The sequence below is a fragment of the Pelodiscus sinensis genome, chromosome 2 (assembly GCF_049634645.1).
Source record: "Pelodiscus sinensis isolate JC-2024 chromosome 2, ASM4963464v1, whole genome shotgun sequence".
Taxonomy (NCBI): domain Eukaryota; kingdom Metazoa; phylum Chordata; order Testudines; family Trionychidae; genus Pelodiscus; species Pelodiscus sinensis.
Genome location: NC_134712.1, coordinates 188,957,280 through 188,978,945, shown reverse-complemented (window position 1 = coordinate 188,978,945; position 21,666 = coordinate 188,957,280). Strand labels below are relative to the sequence as shown.

Sequence of the window (21,666 nt, the reverse complement as noted above, 5' to 3'; positions counted from 1 at the left end):
GGGTGCATTCATAACCTCCATTGGATACTTATCTGCACCATTAGGCATTTAAATACCTCTAAAAATCTTCCCCATTGTACCTCAATTCTCATCTATACAATGGGCTTGGCTTGGCAGGATTCAGTTTAAATGACTGCTCATCAGTAAACAATGATTTCACCTGACACATGGAAACTCACCAAAAAAAATCCATCAATAACAACAGTAAGCCCAGGTTCCATTGCACCTGCAGGGATCTAGTGTTATCAGCCCCTGGCTATGTAAGAATCCCACCTGCTCACTCATGGGTAGAAGTGCATGGGCCATCCTGGGTAGGAGCCATTCAGCAGCAGGGTGGCTTCTCCTGGCAGCTGTGGCAGGAGGGCTCCATGCTGGTTGTTCAGGACTGTATCCTCCCCTGTACCTTGCACGTGGGTGTCTCACACCCCACTAGCACACATAGAGACTCCTGCAGGGTTAGCACCAACCTATCTTCTCCTTAATTTCCCACAACTGGGACAGTGAAAGTAGTTAAACCTAACCCCCCTAAAATTGCTATTAATCACTGAAATTACAAAACAACAACAACAATTGAATTCTACCAAGCCTAAAAACAAGGATCATAGCACTGTTTTTCCCTACCTGAAAGGGTTGCAGTGAGGGTACATACATTAAAGCCGGTGAGGTATCCCTTTATGGGCAGTTATGGGAGGGGAGGTACAAATATATAGAACTGGAGTCTGGGTGGATGCCTTTTAGAAGAAAAATATCGAGTGCTTAGGGCCAGATGACACATATATGATGTGATGACGCAGATATGATGGTACCGTAGCTCTAAAGTATGGCTGCAGTATATAATGGGCTGACAGTTGCCTCCCTACCTGAGGATCTTTTAATATGTTCCTGCCCTCCAAAAGGTCAAGCCTCTGGTGCTACATCCTCCACTGGCCCAAAGTTCAGAAATGGTTCTACACTGAGTCCAGTTTCACCAAATATCAACACACAAAAGAGCTGAGCTTGTCATACCTTTGAAAAATGTGAACCCGAAGGGTAATGTTTGAGCATACTTTAATGTTGAGCATAGCTGGAATAACTTGTTTCCTTCAGTATCTGCTACAGTTCAGTTAATAGCTACCAAGTGAGCTTTTCATGGCTATCAAATCAAACTGGAAAAAAATTACTACTGAAGAACATTATGTACCCCCCTCCACATACTCGCGCACACACTCGCGCCTCACTTTAGATCCATAAACCACTACACAAATGCAAGACGACACGAATGCATTATTTTAATCAGAAAGAGCTAATCTTAGTCCAGTATTATTCATGTGTCCCCATCCTCCCAGTCAGCACTCTACCATTTATGAAATGATCTTCAGACACTAATGGGCAGAGGCTTGATTAATATCAGCTAACAAAACTCAATACATCTTTTTAATCTCTAAGGCTCTGACTAGCAAAGCATTTAAACATGTGTTTAAATCCATCCCTACTCAGAAAAGCATGTAAGAACATGCTTAACCTTCAATGTTAAAATAAACAAGACATAAGGATATGCTGAAATGCTTTGTTGAATAAGGACGGCATGCTGAACTACGGCTTATTTTCTGTGATTTTTAACTGAGACATTCCATACATTTCATTGTTAATCTGAAACTTTTAAACTTCATGATTCTGGGGTGAGCTCATGGATATAGGTTCCTCACCCCCTTAGTATTTTACACCTTGTGTGTCTGAACACAGTGCTCTGTATATCCAAAAGTGAGATAGAATAGCAGCATCTTTTGATATGATCCTTGTATGGGTAAACATGATACACACATGACTTCGGGGGCTCATGATGTCATACATCAAAAGTGTTATACCTCAAATTAGAAAAATGCAATAGCAGGTCAGGTGACTTTCTAGTACCTAAAAGCTTGTGTGACAAGCCTTTACATATTTGCTACATGCTGCTGAATTTTTCAGTCATGGCTGCATAATACTGCAATATTACAGAGTATGTCACTGCTGGGCCATATATGTCTGTTTTTAGATCACCCAGAACTCCTATACACTTGCCAGGGGGCAGAATCTGGATGGAAAATAGGGTACAGGAGCAAGCTGGGGGTAAGTGTCTGGCCAGGAGGGAGGGGACAGGAGCATGGTGCTAGTGGGTGTCTGGCCAGGGGACAGGAGCAGGGTCTTGGTGGGTGTTTGGCTAGGAGACAGGTGCTGGATGGTGCCTGGCCAGGGGGCAGGAGCAGGGTGCTGGTGAGTGTCTGGCCAGGGGGCAGGAGCAGGGTGCTGGTGTGTGTCTGGCCAGGGGGCAGGGGCAGGGTGCTATATGGGGGTCTGCCCACGAGGCAGGGGCAGGATGGGGTCTGGCCAGGGGGTAAGGTGCTGGTGGGGGCAGGGTACTTGTGGGGGTCTGGGCAGCGGGAGGGGTCAGGGTGCTGTTGGGCAGGGGGGTGGGGAATCTGGCTACAAGGCGGGGACAGGAACAGCTCGGCCAGTATCTGGGGATCCCACAGTGCACGCTGCTCCTCTCCTCCCCTCCCCTAAACAGCCAGCATGCAGGAGGCACTGGGGGAGGAGAGGAAGAGCAGGGTTGGAATGTGCTTAGGGAAAAGTGTAGAAAGAGCAGGGATCTGGTGCGCAGCCAGGGACTTCCTTCCCCCTGCTGCCTTCCTGCAGCAGCAGTGGCCGGGGGAGGGAGGGGAAAGTCCCGAGCTGCGCACCGGAGCCAGTGTCTCAGGAAGCATATGGGCTGCTCCTCCTCTCCCGCAAACAGCAGGCGTGTTTCCTGAGAAGTTGGATCTGTCGCTCAGCCGGGGACTTCCTGGGATCCATATTAGAACAGAAAAACTATTACATAAAATCAATTAGTAGTCCTGAGGCATCTTAAAGATTAACCAAAATGTATAGAATCATGAGCTTTTGTAGTCTCGAAGGTGCTACTGGACTTTTTGTTGTTTTTAAAGTTACAGACTAACATGACTACCACTCTGAGAATTTTTTTTTTACATAAATTATAATTGTTACACATCTATATTTGAATAGTGACAATATCTATAGTTAGATAAGGTTAACAAGCTGGCAGCACCATGTGCAAATAAACTTTATTGTACTGTATATATTTATTGACTCCCAAGTGTAGGTTAATAATGCATAAGCTATTAAGGAAGTATATTTCTGAAAGTTATAATAACCTGTTTTGCCAGTCCGGTTGTTAATAATACAGGAAATTCTTACACAGTTCTAGAAACAAACTACAAATGATCCTCATCCACACATTCAAAATAAGTTAATTCATATTAGATAAATGTCATTTACAGAAATCTGAAGGCTTGATTCAAAGTCCACTGAAGTAAGTGGAAGTCCTTCCATCAACTCCAATTCTGGTTCTGGTTCTGGCCTAACAGCATATGCAACAGATAATGTGTAAGGCAAAAGTTGGACTTGTTTCCTTATGTTCAGTTCTTTTCTAAGGCATTGGAACATCCACTAAGTCTAAGACCAGATCTTTTCTTTAATATACAGCAAACTAAACATTAATTGTGAAAAACTTTTATTTTAAAAGTAATGAAGTGTTTTCCCTTCAATGTCTAGCTCTTCCATTACATATCCTTTTGTTTTTTAATCTTTTTCTAGTTAGAATACTCAGAAAAACTAATGACCACCTGATGCTTATTACCATTTATGCACTGTATAAATATTTTTACTGTGAAAACATAGGCAGTTGCTGATGTTAGAGATAGAACTGCAGAGACAGATACCACTTACATAAAATGCAGATTGCTGACCTTGGTCAACAAACTGGCAAAGGCTTGGGTAGACTGCAGATAAGGGAGATGCAGTATCCCTTAGTCAGGCAACCTATGAATGTATGGTTGTACACTTCAGGCAATTAAAAAAAGAAGCTATGCTAAAGAATCAACAACCTGGAAAAGAAGGGAGAATTCCTATAAATTTCAAGTGGAAGGAGAAGACAGGAGTAGAGGGAAGGGGGCATTATTCCTTGTGGAAAGCATTTATGAAAACTCTGGAATCAGTTTTTCAAACCAAGAAGCTGATTGGCTCCAAACCAAGACATTAATACAGGCTTAAACCCATAAGCAATTCCCAGACTATTTTCCTTGCTCTCTTTAGGGTGTTTCTGGAACAATGTTCTCTTTTCATCTAGACTGGGCTGGGTCGGAATCTCTACTGCCTTGCACTTCATTTGTCCATATCAAGTGTGAAGTGCTACAAATTTTTTTTTAAAAGGTTACACTTATGCCCAGTTTGCACTGGTGTAAATAATGACATAAGGTATAAAGAACTGGAGAATTAGATCCTTCATAAGAAGAATCAAGGGTAGTCTATCAGCATTATTCTTGTTTTGTTTAACAAGAGATTATGACAATTAACAATAGAATAAACTCTTTGTAACATTCTCTCTTTGTAAAGGGATTTTAAAAAAATATGTCAACTTGTTACAAGAACATGGTAATAAGGTCCACTAGATCAGGGCTACTTAACACGCGGCCCACAGGTGTCATGCATCCAGCAGCCCATTTGTTTGAGGCCTGCGGTGCAGTTTGGGTTTACACACAGCTCATCATGCGGCCCACGGGTGGGATCCTTTGAACATGGCCTCCACTGGAAACATGCTCCAGTCAGTGTAACAGTCTTCTGTTGATGTGCGTTTTAGTAGTTAAATTCCTGGACTGTCATTGCTCATTAAAAGTGCTGTCATGTGGGTGGAAATTGGGTAAATATTGCATTTGATTAATATCAGCAGAACTGACTTAAATGGGGCCTGTGTGTTATTTAGTCTTGCCTTAATCTTTGTATTCATGCCTGTCAGTGTGAAAGAAGCTATTTGCATATATATTTGCATGTACATGCAACCGCACTTAAGTTGTGGCCCTCAGCATATGCTGTAAATATTACTGTGGCCCCCAGGGCTTCCAAAGTTGAGAAGACCTGCACTAGATAGAAGACCATGCCTCAGAATGATCTGCACACCAAATAGTAAGAAGGCAGAAAAAAAACGAGAACAAATTATTGTATAGGAGTGAAAATCACATCTTTTAAGCTGAATGAAGGAGAACGCTCTGCAAGTACAGGCAGTCCCCGACTTACGCGGATCCGACTTACGTCGGATCCGCACTTACGAACGGAGCTTTCTCGCCCCAGAAGTCGGGGCGAGAAAGCCCCGTTCGTAAGCTGCTCCGGTGCCCCTGGTCTGCTGGAGACCGTCTCCAGCAGACCAGGGGCACCGGGCGGGTTCCCGCGCTTCTGAGGCTTTGCCAGAGCAAAGCCTCGGAAGCGCGGGAACCGCTGCTGCTGCCACTTGGGTGCCGGTGCCTGTAGTCTGCTGGGGACCGTCCCCAGCAGACCACAGGCACCGGGACCCAAGAGGCAGCAGCGGGCAGGTTCCCGCGCTTCTGAGGCTTTGCCAGAGCAAAGCGCCTTCAGTCAAAGCGGCAGCAGCGGCGGTTCCCCGCGCCTCTGAGGCTTTGCTCTGGCAAAGCCTCAGAGGCGCGGGACCCCCCCGCGGCTGCGGCTTCAGTCAGGGTGCCTGTGGTCTGCTGGGGACCGTCCCCAGCAGACCACAGGCACCCAGACTGGAGCGGCAGCAGCGGCGGTTCCCCGCGCCTCTGAGGCTTTGCTCTGGCAAAGCCTCAGAGGCGCGGGACCTCCCGCGGCTGCGGCTTCAGTCCGGGTGCCTGTGGTCTGCTGGGGGCCGTCCCCAGCAGACCACAGGCACCCAGACTGAAGCCGCAGCCGTGGCGGGGTCCCTCGCCTCTGAGGCTTTGCCAGAGCAAAGCCTCAGAGGCGCGGCACCCCGCTGCCGCTGCGGCTCTGCTCCCCGTGTCCCTGGTCTGCTGGGGGGGGGGGGGCGCAGCTAGTGTGCCCCCCCCCCCGCAGACCAGGCTTTTGTTTTGGACTCTGGGGCAGAGCAGCTGGGGCGCTGCCGATTGGTCCTGCAGCGCCCGTGGGCACTACTGGACCAACCCGGCAGCACCCCAGCTGCTCTGCCCCAGGTCCTGATTCAGCCGCTGCTGGTGAGTTTCAGCAGCGGCTGAATCAGGACGTCTGGGGCAGAGCAGATGGGGTGCTGCTGGGTTGGTCCAGTAGCACCCCAGCTGCTCTGCCCCAGGCGTCCCCAAGTCAGCTTCTGCTGAAACTGACCAGCGCTGACTACAGGAAGCCCGAGGCAGAGTTGCTCTGCCCCGGGCTTCCTGGAATCAGCTGCTGATCAGTTTCAGCAGCAGCTGACTTGGGGACGCCTGGGGTTCTTAAGTTGATTCTTTATGTAAGTCAGAACTGGCGGTCAGTTTCAGCAGTGTCTGAATCTGGACGCCAGTTCCGACTTACATACAGATTCAACTTAAGAACAAACCTACAGTCCCTATCTTGTACGTAACCCGGGGACTGCCTGTATTGTATACTGGAGAATTTTAGAGTTTTGGGATGAATTTGTGACAAAGGAGTACACAAGTGAAATAACTGCGTGTCAATTTTTAAAGCAATTTTGAAATGAATCAAAGCAGATTGAAACAGACATTACACTTCTCGGAATTTTGGATCCTAAACTTAAATCTCAGTTTGGGTCCAGGTTTGGCATTCTGCAGTTGGACACTACCAAAGCTGAGAGATGTTCAAATCTGTCTTTCCTGTTCAGAATGAGTGTCCGGCTCCCAACCATTCTATAAAGAGGGATGGGGGCAAAGGAAGCAGCTGCCTCAGGACTTGGCAATTTGATAGGGCCTGTGGCTCCCACATGCCACTGCTACAGCAGCAACGTCAGCCACCAGAGCCCCGGGCAGAGCTAAAGGGCTGCTCCCCTGCACTTTGCTCAGGGCCCTGAGAAGTCTGTTGGGTGCCCTGCATAGGGGAACTATTCCAAAACAGCAAATGGGGCAGTTTGTGCAGGAATCTGAGATGCAGATACACCTAACAGACATACTCTAAACTTAGACCAGCTACCACCACCCTCTCCCCACAAAACTTGCAAGAGTAAAAACAATGCAGGCAGAAAACCAGCAGCATAGCGAGTGGGGGCTATCCAGTTTATTGCACTGAATGCAGCATGTACAATTATCTGCCTTCTGGACAGATACCACGTGTGTGCATGCAGTGTAAGCAACTCACAGCCTTCAGAGACACAGTATAGTCTCTTAAGGACAGAGTTGCTGAACTGGAGAAACTAAGATGGAAAGGTTCCTAGAAAAAACATTCAGTCTCAGGGATACAACAGAGCAGTCATCCACCCCACCCTCCACCCTTGAGTCTGACAGCCTCTGCGCTGTTAGGGAGGATAACCAGAAGCTGGACTGGTGAGAAACAACCCAAGAGTGGGGATCCTCCTTCCAGATGATGTGATGATATCATCTTATATCGAGCATACCCATCCTCAGATGCACTGAGAGATCCCCAAACACTAAAAATAACAGGGAAATAGTGAAGGGGGATTTGATTATCATAAATCTAAACAGGTGAATTTGTGATAAGCCGATGATATGTTCAGGCAAACACTGATAAAATGTATAAATGCTTGCATACAAATGCTAGAAATCTAACACTAATATGGGCGAATTAGAGTGGTAGGCATTAAATGAGGATATTGATATAATGGACAATGCAGAAACTTGGCAGAAAGAAGATAAGCAATAGCTCATGGTACAAAATATATAGGAACGACAGGGTAGGTTACATTGATGGAGGATTGGCACCGTACCTGCAAGACCACACAGAATAAAAAATTGTACCACTGATTCACTAAGGATAGAAATTCCATGCTTGAACAATAAGAATACTACTGTAGGCATGTACTACTGGCCACCTGACCAGAATGGTGACAGTGTCTGTGAAATACTCAGGGAGACTAGAAAGTCTTCTAACGCAGAAATTGTAATAACAGGGGATTCCAGCTACCCCCATATTGACTGGGAACGTGTCACCTCAGGAAGGAAGGAAGAGATAAAAGTTCTAGACACCAGAACTGACAGTCTGGGGCAGAGAGGCTGAGTGCAGTGGGCCAGAAGAGAGAAGCAGGGTGGGGTGGAGCAGAGCAGACTGCTGGGCCACTCCGACTCCTACCTCCACAGTACGTGAGAGGTGGGGACAAACCCTGCTGCTGCCGCTCTGGCCAGGCCCTCAGTAATCCTCTAGCTTGCATCACGTGGGGGAAGGAAAGGGGTGGAACAGAAGTGGGGCTTGCAGGAAAGGGTTGGAGCAGGGGCAAGGTAGGAGCAGAAGTGAGGTAAGGATGGGGCTTGCGGCAGGGGGGTTGCCCTGGGCGCCGCACTCTCCAAGGGACAGCCCTGCTAGCAACCATAATGTATTTTAGTTAACATCCTTGTAGGGGAAAACATCTTACAGAACCCGCCACAGTAGTATTTAACTTCAAAAAAGGTAACTAAAGAAAAAATAGGAAGCTAGTTAAATGGAAATTTAAAAGAGAACAGTCCTAAGGTTGTAATCCTGCAAACTGCCTTGAAGTTATTCAAAAACACTGTAACATGGGGTCAAAAATCACATTTACCACCCACTCACACCAAAGCAAAAATGCCACAACCTCCCCACCCCCCAAAAATTGTCAGAGGACCAACAAAATGCTAACATAGCTAACCAGCCAAATAAAGAAGTCTGTAAGAGGCAAAAGTCAGCTTTTAAAAATGGGAAAATCAAACCCTGCTGAGGAAAATAGAAAGGAACAAACTCTGGCAAGGTGAGTGTAAAAATATAAGAAGTCAGGCCAAAAAAGAATTCAGAGATCAATTACCACATAAAAATGAAAGATAAAAACAATTAAGTCCCTCAGAAACAGGAAGCCAGCCAAACAATCAGTGGGGCCACTGGATGTTTGAGGTGCTAAAGAGCATGGAAGGAAGACAAAGGCTGTTGCAGAGAAGCTAAATTAATTCTTTACATTCGTCTTCACTGCAGAGCACATCAGAAGAGATCCCTACACACCCAAAACATTATTTCGAGGTGGAAAATCTGAAAAATTGTCCCAGACTGAAGTGTCAACAGAGAAGGTTTTGGAATAAATTGATATATTAAATCATAATTAACTGTCTGGATCAAATGGTAATCACCTAAGAATTCTGAAGGAACTTGGATTTGAAATGTCAGCACTACTAGATGATTGGAAGGTTGCTAATGTAACACTCGTTTTTAAAAAAAAGGCGCCAGAGGCAATTCTGGCAATTATCAGCTGTTAAGCCTAACTTCAGTACCGTGCAAATAATTTGAAAGTATAATAAAGTACAGGTTTATCAGATACGTAAACATGGTATGTTGGATAAGAGTCAACACAACTCTTGTAAAAGGAAATTATGCCTCACCATTCTATTAGAATTCTTTGACAGAGTCATCAAGCAATGGGGCAAGGGTGATCCAGTGGATATAGTATTCTCAAAATTTTAGAAAGACTCTGACAAGGTCTTTCACCAAAGGCTCTTCAGCAAACTCAGCAGTCAGGGGATAAGAAGAAAAGTCCTCTCATGGATCAATAACTGGTTAAAAGATAGGAAACAAAGGGTAAGAATAAATGGTCAGTGTTCACAATGAAGAGAGGCAAATAGATGGGTTCTCCAAGGATCTGTACTGGGACCTGTGCTGTTCAACATTCATAAATTATCTAGAAAAGTGGGTGAAGAGTGAGGTGGCAAAATTTGCAACCTATATGAAATTACTCAAGACAGTAAAATTCAAAGCTTACTTCAAAGAGTTAACAAAGGGACCTCGCTAAACTGTGTGACTGGGCTACAAAATGGCATATAAAATTCAATGTTGCTAAGAGCAAAGTAATGCACATTGGAAAAAAAATAATCCCAAATATACATAGAAAATTATAGGGTTTAAATTAGCTGTTAGCACACAAGAAAAATCTTGGCATCATCGTGGACATCTCTTTGAAAATATCCGCTCCATGTGTAGTGGCAATAAAAAATGCCAACCACATTAGGAACTATTGAGTAAATGGATAGATAATAAAAACTAGAAAATATCAGCATATAAATTCATGGCATGCCCACACCTTGAATACTGCATGCAGGTCTGGTTGCCCCATCTCAAACAACACATATTAGAATTGGAAAAGGTATAGCGAAAGGCAACAAAAATCATTAGGGGTGTAGAAGGACTTTCATATGAGGAGAGATTAAAAAACTAGTTGACTACATAGCTTTGGGAAAGTATTTTTCTCTGGCAGACTGAAGGTAAGTATCACAATTTAATTAATATTATGAATTCAATATGTACTGCTCTCTTAAGGATAAATAAGTTTAAATTCACTCAGAAATTTATTTCATGAGAGCAATCATATCACAGCACTAGCTTTCATTCACAGCATATAAAAGGTCACAGTGGAAATGTACTATGCTAAATATATACCCAGTCTCTGTAATAACTACTCAAGTGAATGAAACTGGACAATAAAAAACAGTTTCTCTCTATATTTTAACTCGGGAACTGTGGAACTTATTTAAAATATGAAGCTTGGTTCTAACAGCGTAAATGAGAATATAACAATAGGGGTCGCTATGCATGTAATCTACTAGTTTAAAATTGTATCATTTACATTATATTTTTCATCCAGAAAAAACACTAGTGATTATAAACAAAATATTTCACTTTTATTGAAATTACAATCTATGTGAAAGTTAAAAAAAATAAAACCATTCCATATGCAGAGGCATAATAAAAATTGTAAATGTAGTATATAAAGTTAAATAAGCACTAAAATAATATTTTCAAATTTATTCCTGTATGTGCATTTTGAAATGCCCACCTTCATAAATAAAGTCAGAATTTCCTGAGCACAGTAGTTGTGTATATGATTTTTTGGTGCACCCATCCACAAACCCCTCTAACACCTGCAAACCCTGAAATACATTATAATCCCAGTTCTCATTTTACAACAGCTTACACAAGAGCAACTCTGACTAAATGAGCAGTCCTAGATAACTCTGTAGGATTACTCTTCTAGGATAATGTTATTCACAAGAATAACTCTTTCCAGGACAAGATTCTATGTAGATAACAGCCTCATTGTTTTTTCTAAAATATTTTTTTGTGAATAGATTTTATAGCAGTTCCTAGATCATGCCTTAGAAAAATACAGTGAGTTCAGGATGGCGTAGTAATACTTAGCTCTTCCATAATATATTTTATCTGAGAATCATCACATCCTTTATCTAGAAGTTATATAATTTAAAAAGTAGTTCAACAACATATAATGATCCAACCATCCAACATTGGAATGCAGCCACTTCTAAAGTGAAACATGAAAGTACATAAAATCTACACAATAATTTACAGCACAAAGTAATTCAGAATGCCATAATCAATTGCAGTTGCAGGGGGAATTTAGTTGGGCAGACTGTAATTACCAGAGTTGAAATTTTGGCAGGCCAGTATGATTTTAAACACACTTGCACTTATTAAACATGTCTTTGATTAATTGCAAATGGTCCTTATTTTGTGGAAGTCTCATCCAAAGATGGCACCTTGAGTCTACACCAAGCTGAGGCATTGGTTAGTTCTAATTCAGATGAAAATTAGTCAGCTACAGTACTGAATCCCCAAAATCACTTCCTTCAGTACTTACAGCAGATATTCTTTGGAAGTCTCTCATTCAGGTACACATATAGTATAGCCTGTATGGTCAAAAAGGCAGATTTTATTCTTAATTTCCTTGGCTTCCCAATTTAACTTTGTCTTTTGGTGCTAGTCCATTCTAGAATTGTAAAATTAATAACTATATTGTACATTACCATTTTAATGAACTCTTTGTGCACCCATAAGGCGGCCTTTTTTGATCATGTGACGAAAATGACTGCATAAAAATTCCTCCTTCCCACTATTCTTCACCCCTTTCTCCATTGCCATAAAATAGAGAGAGGAATAAGTAATTTAAATGATGACGGTAACTTTCTGAAGAGCTTATGTGAAAGAAAGAGTTCTTTGTTTGAAAAGCAGCATATATAAACCTATTACGAAGCTGTGATGTATTGCAACATATGCCGGCATACAGCCTTGTTTACAAAGCACCGCTTTTATGTGCTGTACTCGCCACTGTAGTTCTATGTAAACTGATGATTTTAAACTGAATTTTCATTGTAACATCTAAAGAATTTTGGCTGAATGGTAAGAATATGGCACACAAATGCAACATTACAGCTATTCACACCCAGTTTCCTGGTTTGCTTTCTCATGTTAAGACATGAGATATGACTACGTACCCAACAGTTAAAGCAAAGAAACGTGAAACAACCCAATAAAAAAAACCCTGAAGTAATAATTCAGATAAAGAATAATGTATATCTTCTTTGAAGTGCTCAGATATATTTACTGTGTGGGTAAAGAACAAGAAAAAAAAATCAGACACAAATCTGAGAAGTCTTATTCCAGATGAGAAATGGCACATTTGAAGCCTAGAATAGAATAAGGAACTAATAACTTGTTTTTTATAACTTCATCTTTGTCTACAGCAAAGAAATTACCAAGGAATGTGCTGCTTGCAGGATATTAGTGAGGCAAGGTGGGTGAAGTAATGACTTTGTTGGACCAAATTCTATTGGTGAGACAAGCTTTTTAACTACAAAGAGCTCTTCTAGTGTTTATTTTCAGAAAAACTTTTCCCCTGTATGTTTTCTTACAGCTATAATTTTATAAAATGAACAGTTTGTTATTACAAGTATTGGTCATGGTAGAAACGCCTGATGATCCATAACACTTCTGGTTTCAGCTCATCACTACAAACCAGGCATGTCTTTTTATGATGTGTGCTCTATTCATGGACATGGTCTGGTCATGGGCTCAAAGCAGACCTAAGTTCCCTAGAATTCTAAAGAAAAATTCTCTTCAAAATCCAGACTCCAACATTTTTACCTAGTTTCTATGATAAGTTATTGCTAATGGGATGATCAAAATCCCAAATCTAAAGAATAGCAAACACTGGCAAAATTAAAATCTAGATCAGAATGTTATAGTTCAGACTCATCTCTAGAAGTAAACATAATAAACCCTTTTGTAAGTTTAATTGTTTACATTTTAAAAGAAAACCAGAAAAGCTCAGCCAAATCAAAATGTAGACTTAGCAAACAAACAAACAAAACCCCACAGACAACCCCACACACTACACAACAACCACCAAGCTTCCTATAAATCAAATGATTTATACACAGTATTTTCCATGGTTTCACAAGGTAAATCTGAAAGGAATGGGGGGAAACAAACTGCACATGAAATAATAATAATAAAAAAAAAACCAGCCCAAAACAATAGCTAAAAACAAGAGCCAAAATGAATTATTTTCTTTCCTTTGAAAATGAACAGTCCTTTAATACAATATCACCTGATGCAAGCCAGAGGTCACAATAAAAAGATGTACTATGCACTAAAAATTACTTACTGTTCAAATAGACATCATAAAAACTAAATCACGATCCTGAAACAGAAATTTAATCCCCTATGGATAATCTTAGTTTAACTGGCTAAAAACCTAAGAAAAGTAGTTAAGTCATTTTTTCCCTATACAGCTCACAATACTGTAATAAAATTTTGGGTCCATAATCTCAACACCAGGGGGTAAATCAATGATGTAAAAGTCACAGCATCAGAGTTACCTCGTTTGCTCTTAGTAGGTTATATTGGACTATCCTGCTAGACTTCAGCTACATGTGGGCATTAATTCTGCTGTACATTTAAACCATGCCTTGAGTGCTAACAGCATATCGATAAATGCTCTTTTTTGGGGGAGGTGCAGAAACCAATGGTTTTATTTTTTTTGCTCTGCTTGTCAGTGTGAGTTGTCATTCTCCTGCATGTACTAGTACATCACTGACTGCAACACGACTCATTTATACTCACCTACATCTATTGCCAGTTTCTCAGGATCTTTCATTTTGAGGTCTACTGCCTCCATTTTATGGTTGTTTAAAGATCCATAACTCTCAGGGTAAATATATTCATGTGTTTTATATAAAAAGCTGGCATAGCACTTCAGATAGATTTTAATGAAGTAGATGTGAGCCTTAACCCTTCAGAACTTTTCTGCGCTGGGAGAAGGGAGCAATTACTTAATACAGAATTGTCTCTCTCTCCCTATCCTACTTACTCTTGCTCTAGGAGCTAAGCTGAAGAAAGCCCACCAAAAGGCTGCTGGCCTTCCACTTTTTAAAAAAAACAACAACAAACCCCTACCCTGTAAGTATACTTTGAACAAGAAAAAGAGGTGAAACATAGAAGTAGAACCCCCAGTTAGAATGGTGCCTGTAAAGAGCAACAGTGAAAAAAGGGAAAGAATAACTCACCATGATAAATTGTTACAAAGGGAAGACAATTTAATAGCACCTCTCAAGTCAACAGTCCTTGGGAACTCATGTTCTCTTCTCCGGTCTGTTCTCTACTCAGTCCTCCACTCCACATAAGGGAGAAAATAAGGAGGAAAAAGAAGCCAAGAGATTTCAATGATTGCGAAATAAACAATAAAATCTTCTTGTGCCAACACTTCTTCTAAAAACATTCACTAACGAGGCTCCCAGAGGCCAGCAAAAGGCAGAAACACTAGTACACAGTGCTGTAACAGCACGTTTAATACAATGTTATGAGACGCTTCATACCTTTCCCTTTATTGCACAAGCTCCACCTCTTTCCTCACCATGGTTTAGGCTACATTCTGTTCTTTGTAACAGCCATGCAACCCCATTAACAAAATCTGCCTCACTGTTATTAAGAGCCTTGGTCCCTTTCATAGCAAAGATTTTTATCAACATTTTAGAGACATCTCACTTCTTCCCCTTTCATTCATATGCCTAATGTAAGATGGACATCAATCTCCAGATGGCTAATCTAACCTCCTGAGCCTGTGTTAAAACCTTCCAGTTAAATGGAAACTGGATAGTGCTGGGATAAGAAGTCTTTTAATGTCTAGGCTGCTGGTTTGAAACAGCCCAGGTCTGTCATTGTCATCTGATGACAGTTCCATGATCTATATGAAATAAACTGGTTGCTTTAGCTCACTTCTTTAGTTCACTTCTGAGTGCACAAGTGTTAACAGTACAAGAATTGAACCAACACTGGCACAAAATTAGGGAGCTCCATAGAGAGGCCACAATGAGCCTGAGACTTAAGATGGTCTCTCCAGGAGAATGGTGAGGGATAATGTGAAGAAAGGCTACCAGACCTAAAGGATAAAGCTATTCATTAGCTCTGTTCTGTTTAACTAGAAACTCATTATTCAGCCACCCACTGACATATTTTCTGACTCACTCACTCATGTTTTCACATGAATTTAATAATCCTGAAATGTGAAAAGTCATACAAGACTTTTTATTATGTGAGAATCCACCTCTCCACGCACAGACTCATTATGAAATACAGAGGACTGGTCACTCTTCAAACCCTGAATAGCAGTAGCGAGACCAAGAATGAAAAAAACAAAAACAAAGCATTGTTTCTACTCTCATCTGTTTCACATATTTAACCCACATTTCTGTTACCCTTATGCTCATGTTATACATGTATTGTGCTACTGTGCTGTGATTTGTTAATGCCAGATTATAAAACATCCAGGGTTTTCAAATCTCTTCTTTATGTATAATGGATTTTCTAGATTATATTTTGTTAGTCCATCTCATTTTGAGTAATTTTGTTGTGTTTCGATGTATTTTCTTATTTGTGCCCTGGGGCTATTTAACAATGATCTGTAAAACAGATGTCACCCACCACAAAAAAAAAAAAAAAAAAAAAAAAAAAAAGATACACATTTACAAATCAACCATACACAATCTTAAGGCCAAGTTGGTCACTGGCCATAAATACAGACATGTGGAGGAGCAGGGGGTCATCAGCTGCTCTCCTCCCTCCTGCACTGCTTGTTTGGATTGCCACTTTGGATATAAGGGAAGACTCTGCAGGGCTATTACTCTGAATGAGTGAGTGGGTAAGAAGCAGGCAGACCAGAGGTGCGCTGGGAGAACGGAGGAAGTAAGATGACTCCTATAAAGTGCTACAGTAACTTCCTTTGCCCCAGGAGCAAGGGAAAGCAGGGAAGGACCCGTGACTCCTAGAACCTAGAAACAGTTCTTTCCTAGAGCTGGCTGCTCCTGAGGAGGTGCAGCTCTGAGCCACCCCATTTCAGTGCTAGATGTTAAATCTCCATTTCAAGGTGCAATCAGTATGTTTTGTGGAGAGCTTGATAGTAAAGTAGGGACGCACACAACTTTTTCTTTTATAAAAGCTAAAACAAGGCGTCAGTGGGGTGAAAACACCTAGTTATTCACTACATCTGGACAGGGAACTTTCCTGCTCTCACTAACTTAGCTATTTTTAGAGTCTGAATTTCTAAGAAGGCGGAGCACCTTGCCAAATGTTCTTTACTGGGCAGGCAATTTTTGCATTCATCTCCCTCAAGCAGCACTGCTGTATCATGTATCAAAGCAACCAATTCCTCTCCATGCTGCCACCTGAACTCCACATTTGAATGCTCTACATTCTCATTAAGTGACCTTCCTTCTGGTGAGCAGAGGTGAATACGATTCCTTGAGTATTTAGTAACTCTGCTGTCACCTTTCCTGACCATGTAAACATCATTTTACATTGGTTACAGCGCACACAACATTTTATTCTCTCCTTCTTGTCTAAGATCTCAGAGGAGCAACAGAGTTTGCCACCCATTTGTTATTCAATTTTGTATTCATTCCAAACTGCCAAAAGATGTTTTTCCTGCAGTGACAAGCAATCAATACTTCTGCCTTCTCCTGATGATGTTAGCAAGTCTGTGGTAGGCTATTAAGCTCTGAAATTCAGGGGTGGGACAGGAACATTTAGAAGCATGCCAAAATAGCTGAAAGAACTGACTTGCTCAAGAAATTAATGCCCTTCTGACTATCTTCCAGAACTCTGGTGAAGAAAAGGGAGGGACCCAGAGAGACTCAAGGAAAATGGACAGAAGCCCAGCTCCAAGGTTTAAGCCAGAACAGTTTCTGGCCAAACAGGAAGGTTGGCGAGTAAACAAATGAAGGCTTTATTACAGGCTTTCGTAAGCAGCATTATAAATACTATATGAAAAATGTCAAGCCATTTAGAATTCAAGCCCCCAAGATAGGATTTACTCTAGAAACAGAATTATGTTGGCTGAGATCTCTTCAAACACTTCAGCTGAATGTCAAAACTTTAGGACAACTTTATCCAGTGAGAATACAAGATGCTGTTGACAACTACAATATTCAGACATGTAATCAAATAGTGAATTTAGCCAAAAACACAGAATAAGGCTAAGGCATATTTGATTCTCAGTCGAAAGCTCAAGCCCTTACAAAGGAACCATGTTCATAAATTGTCCTTCCTTTTTCTTTGCCACATTCACAAACACACACAAATATTAAAGAAAAAAAGAGGGGTTCAATTTCTTACCCAACTCATCTTTCAGAAATGTTTGAAAGTAAAACATAAGCTAGCACTGCTGCAATACTTTATTTTAAAAGAAACAGTAACCAAAAATAGCTTGTTGATGTAAAAGTAAGTTTAAATAAAGCATGAGTAAAAAGACCTTCCACAAAGGTCTCTTCAAAATTTCAGGAGTCCTTATAAAAAATTACTCATTTCAAAATATAAAGAACTTATTTTCTTTCTTTTAAATACAGTTGACAGTTCAACTCCCCACAAAATAAATATTTAGAATGCACTCTTAGATCCCCTACCCAGGTCCTTATGGGCATGTCTACACAGCAGGTTGAATTAAGCTATGCAACCTTCAGCTACATCAACTGCGTAACAGAAGTAGAAATAGCTTAATCTGTCTTTTGGTGTTGTAGACACTCTTCCTTCAACTTCCCTTACTCCTTCTGAAATGAGGGTTACAGGAGTTGGAGTTGGCTTGCTATGTAGATGCGCTTTGTTATTTCAGAATAATGCTGCTGTATAGATGTAGCCTACATGTGCAAAGCCTGAAATTTAACCATCTGCCTGAAATCTTGAGTAAAGGTGTGTGGTACGCTGCAGCCACTACTCCTGACTCAACAATGGAGTGGGGACTCTCTGGATTAGATGACTGTGAACATCTTATTCCTCCTGCAACCTGCTTGTATGTCCCCCAAGCAAAGGCTACCTACCCAGCCTTCGCTGAGGGGAGGTGACTATAACTTCCAAGGAGTAGTGCTAGGGATCGCTCACTATAAAACATCAAACAAAAATTGGACCTCCCATAGGTCCAGAAAGGCCCATGCCATTTCCAGCTTTTGAGGCCCCTAGCCATAATAAAAATAAAAGATGACAACACATAAAAACAAAACAAGGCACCAAAAAGAGAGTGGTACATAATTTGAATTTTTTATTATTTAACAAATGCTTTTCTAGTCTTTTTCACATCTTTTAGTTGCTGTAAATTGAGAGAGTGTCATATTTTGGTCTAATAGGGATGCAGATAAAAACAAGTTACAAAATTCATCAAATTCGCACCCCAACCCTGATTGGCCATGAGCAAGAAGAGCCTGAAAAAATCAGTGCGCAAAGTGTTAGAAGCATTCTGAGATTCAGCCTAGAATTTCTGAATAGTTCCATTTTTAACAATGAAACATTAAGGATTGCCTCCTCTCTCTCAAATCTTCCTGTAGCTGAAAACACTCCAATTGCTCTTCCAAGTTATATTTCCTAACGGCTAAAAATAAACAAACAGGCACCCTAAGCTATTCTTCTTGCTTGTTTACCCCTGTCACTCAGAAACACACCTTTAAGATAGGAAAGTTTTCCATGGCATCAAAAATAGGGGAAAAAATGAGCCAAGAAAAACCTCAAAACACAGAATTAAAAAAGTAATAACTTCCTTTTGGCTAAATATAGAAAAACTAGGTTGATGTTTAAAGAATCTGAATTTTCATACCATTTTAAATAAATGCAATGCATATAGCAAAATGTGAGTTATAAAATTCTTGTAGAACTGTCTTGTCCCATAAATCACATTATGATATCTTTTTACTGCATATGGCACATACCTGGAATGAAACAATGGTTGCATATTCTGAAATTACATACAAACAGCATACCTTCTATATGTGTTTTTAAGTTAGCATTATATCTTAGACATATTTCCTCCAAAATTTTCCAGCTGTGGACATTTTTATTTAACATTACTAATCCATTACAGGCAATATGCTGTGCAATAAGCAGTTTAAACACTCATGCAATCAGAAGGAAGTAGAAGCCATCAGCAAAAGGCTGCTTAGCAAATGATAGCTTAAACGCTGTTGTTGCAATATTATTTTGCTTTTTTATGTATTAGAAATGAAACTATATTCAAACTAAGTATATGATAATAGTGAGATAAATGTCAATCATTATTTAGTACTAGCAGATGTGCCTGGCATTGCTTGGGTCCTTAACTCTTCTCTTTGTGAAGGGAGGATGCCCCAGTCAGGGCATGGTGTGGTAGGTGCAGGAGTCAGAGCAGGGGGATGGGTGTGGGGGAGACTCAGGGCTGCAGGTGGAGGGCACAGGACAGAGTGATAGGTGTGGGGGATGTCAGGGCAGCGGATGAGGGTGTGACAGTCAGGGTACGGAACAGAGGGCTCAGAACAGGGGTGAGGGTTTAGGAATCAGGGCAGGGGTTTAGGCGCTGGGAGGGCTGAGGACAAGAGGTAGGAGTGCAGGAGTGAGGGCAGGGGGCTGGGAGATGTGGGGGGATGAGGGAAGGGGGTTGGGTGTGTGGAGGGATCAGGGCAGGGTATGAGGGTGCAGGTAGCAGGCAAGGGGCTTGGAGGTGTGGGAGGGCCCAGGGCAGAGGGTGCAGGAGTTAGGGCAGGGAGCTGAGAAGTGTGGAGGAGTGTAGGGCATGGGGTGGGGGTGCAGGAGTCAGGACAGGGGGTGGGGGCTCAGGACAGACACACCAACAAACTCAAATTGCATCTAAGTCCTGCCAAAAAACAAACAAAAGTCCCGGCCAAAACCATTAGTTGAATTTGTGAGTAGCTTCAGGTTGACTGAAACTGCATTTTTTTAGTGAATAAATCATTTGTTCAAACATTTCCATTGATTCTACTCACTCTATCCCATTGGGTTTACGTGGACTTCTTATGTGAGCATGGATAAATCACAAAGGGTAATTGTTGCAGGATGGGAGTCTGTGATTCTGGCTACAACTGGAAGTGGAAATACAACAGTACACAGACAAAGCTATTTCTATCAAGGATTACTGGGCATGAAATAAAACCATTCTCAAAAGATTCCCATCCCTATTTCTACCTAAACCAAAATGCTTAGATGCTTATGTCAGACTGCTGACAGTTAGCTGCCATTAGTTATGCCATGGAACCAATGCATACAGCCATTTCCAGTAATTTACTATAACTTGGCACTTATACACAAACCTTCTATTCAAGGATCACACAGTGCTTTACAACCTTTAATACATTTAGCCTCACTTCTAAGATTAGTACTATTTTACATCTGAGAATATTCATGCAATGGAACTACTTGTTCATGTGTTCGCAGGGTTGAGGTCCAGTGACTAGTGTTTGTAAAATCAGATAGAATTGAGATTAGAACTCAAGTCTCGCAATTCCTAGTTTTATACCTTAATTTTGCAACCAAACTCCCTGACAATACAAATGGGAAAACATTCTGAAGATGATTTTTTGGGGAGAAAAAGATGTTTAAAATGATTTGGAAAAACTTAAAAAACAACAAATAGTATAGCAGCACCTTAAAGACCAACGAAACAGGTAGATGGTATCATGAGCTTTCGTGGGCACAACCCACTTCTTCAGATAACCGGAGTTCTACCAGTTTGTGGGTAGAATAGAAAAGCTGATGCAATGGAACTGGGAAATGAAAAGAGCTTCTGGGCCTGCCATATATCTTAACAAATTTTGACAGAGGAAGCTATAAGGTCCAGTGGTTTGAGCACAGGGCTAGGGGCCTGGAATCCTTCAGCCAGTTTTCATCTGAGTGCTACCACTGAGGCCTTGATCAAATCATATAAACCAACTGTGGCAGGGATATTCTCTGTCAACTAAGGTCAATAAAACCTGCCTCAAATGGACATTATAAGGTTTCATTAATGTTTCTACAGTCCCTGGAAAATAAGCAGCAGTGATCATTGGGGCTAACTATTATTGGGTAATAATAATATAGTAATAATAATAGTTGTTATAACATCTAACAACTGTCTTGGATGACATGAACATGAAAAATCATCATGTTGCAGGTATTCGATCCTTACCTTAATGCTTTTAAAATTACAGCACAAGACATTTTTCCGTTTTAGTTGTTGTTTGCGTCCCACCTGATTTTGCTATACACCAGAAAGCATCATTTAAAATCAGACAAAAAATAATATAGAATGACATATATTGCTCCACTGTTTGCAAAGTGTCTGTTATCATGCAGCCACTTGCAGGCTGATTCAAACCTAGGCCATTTGTAGCTTAGTGTAGGAGCCTCTACAGCTTGAGCTATAAAGCCACTTGCCTCTCAGTTTAGGCTGTAGTGCTCACTCATTTTTATCTCTCGCTGTAAGTGTCTATGCCACTTCATGGGACTGTAACCCATTCTAGGTATGTGGGTTACAATCACATCAGCGAAAAAGGGTTATTTCTCTCTCCAAACTTCTGTTGACAAGAAACAGAATTTTCATTCTTTTTGAAAGACCACAGTACTTGCCTGAACCAAGCATACTTCTGCCCTATATTAAAGATATTTTATGGC

The 21,666-nt window shown here is 41.3% G+C and overlaps 1 protein-coding gene across 17 annotated transcripts in view; it reads right to left on the bottom strand.

Moving 5' to 3' along the window:
- THRB (thyroid hormone receptor beta) overlaps positions 1-21,666 on the bottom strand; it is a 287,386-nt gene that overhangs the window by 105,554 nt on the left and 160,166 nt on the right. Inside the window, exon 1 of one of the 17 annotated variants that reach the window (XM_075922035.1) lies at positions 14,277-14,581. The exons of 15 other annotated variants lie outside the window; for them this stretch is intronic. In XM_075922035.1, the coding sequence (XP_075778150.1) occupies positions 14,277-14,279 (3 nt within the window). In that variant the 5' untranslated portion in view covers positions 14,280-14,581. Of the gene's footprint in view, positions 1-14,276; positions 14,582-21,666 lie in introns of those variants that run through there. One more of the 17 variants, XM_014579149.3, reaches the window with a different exon arrangement.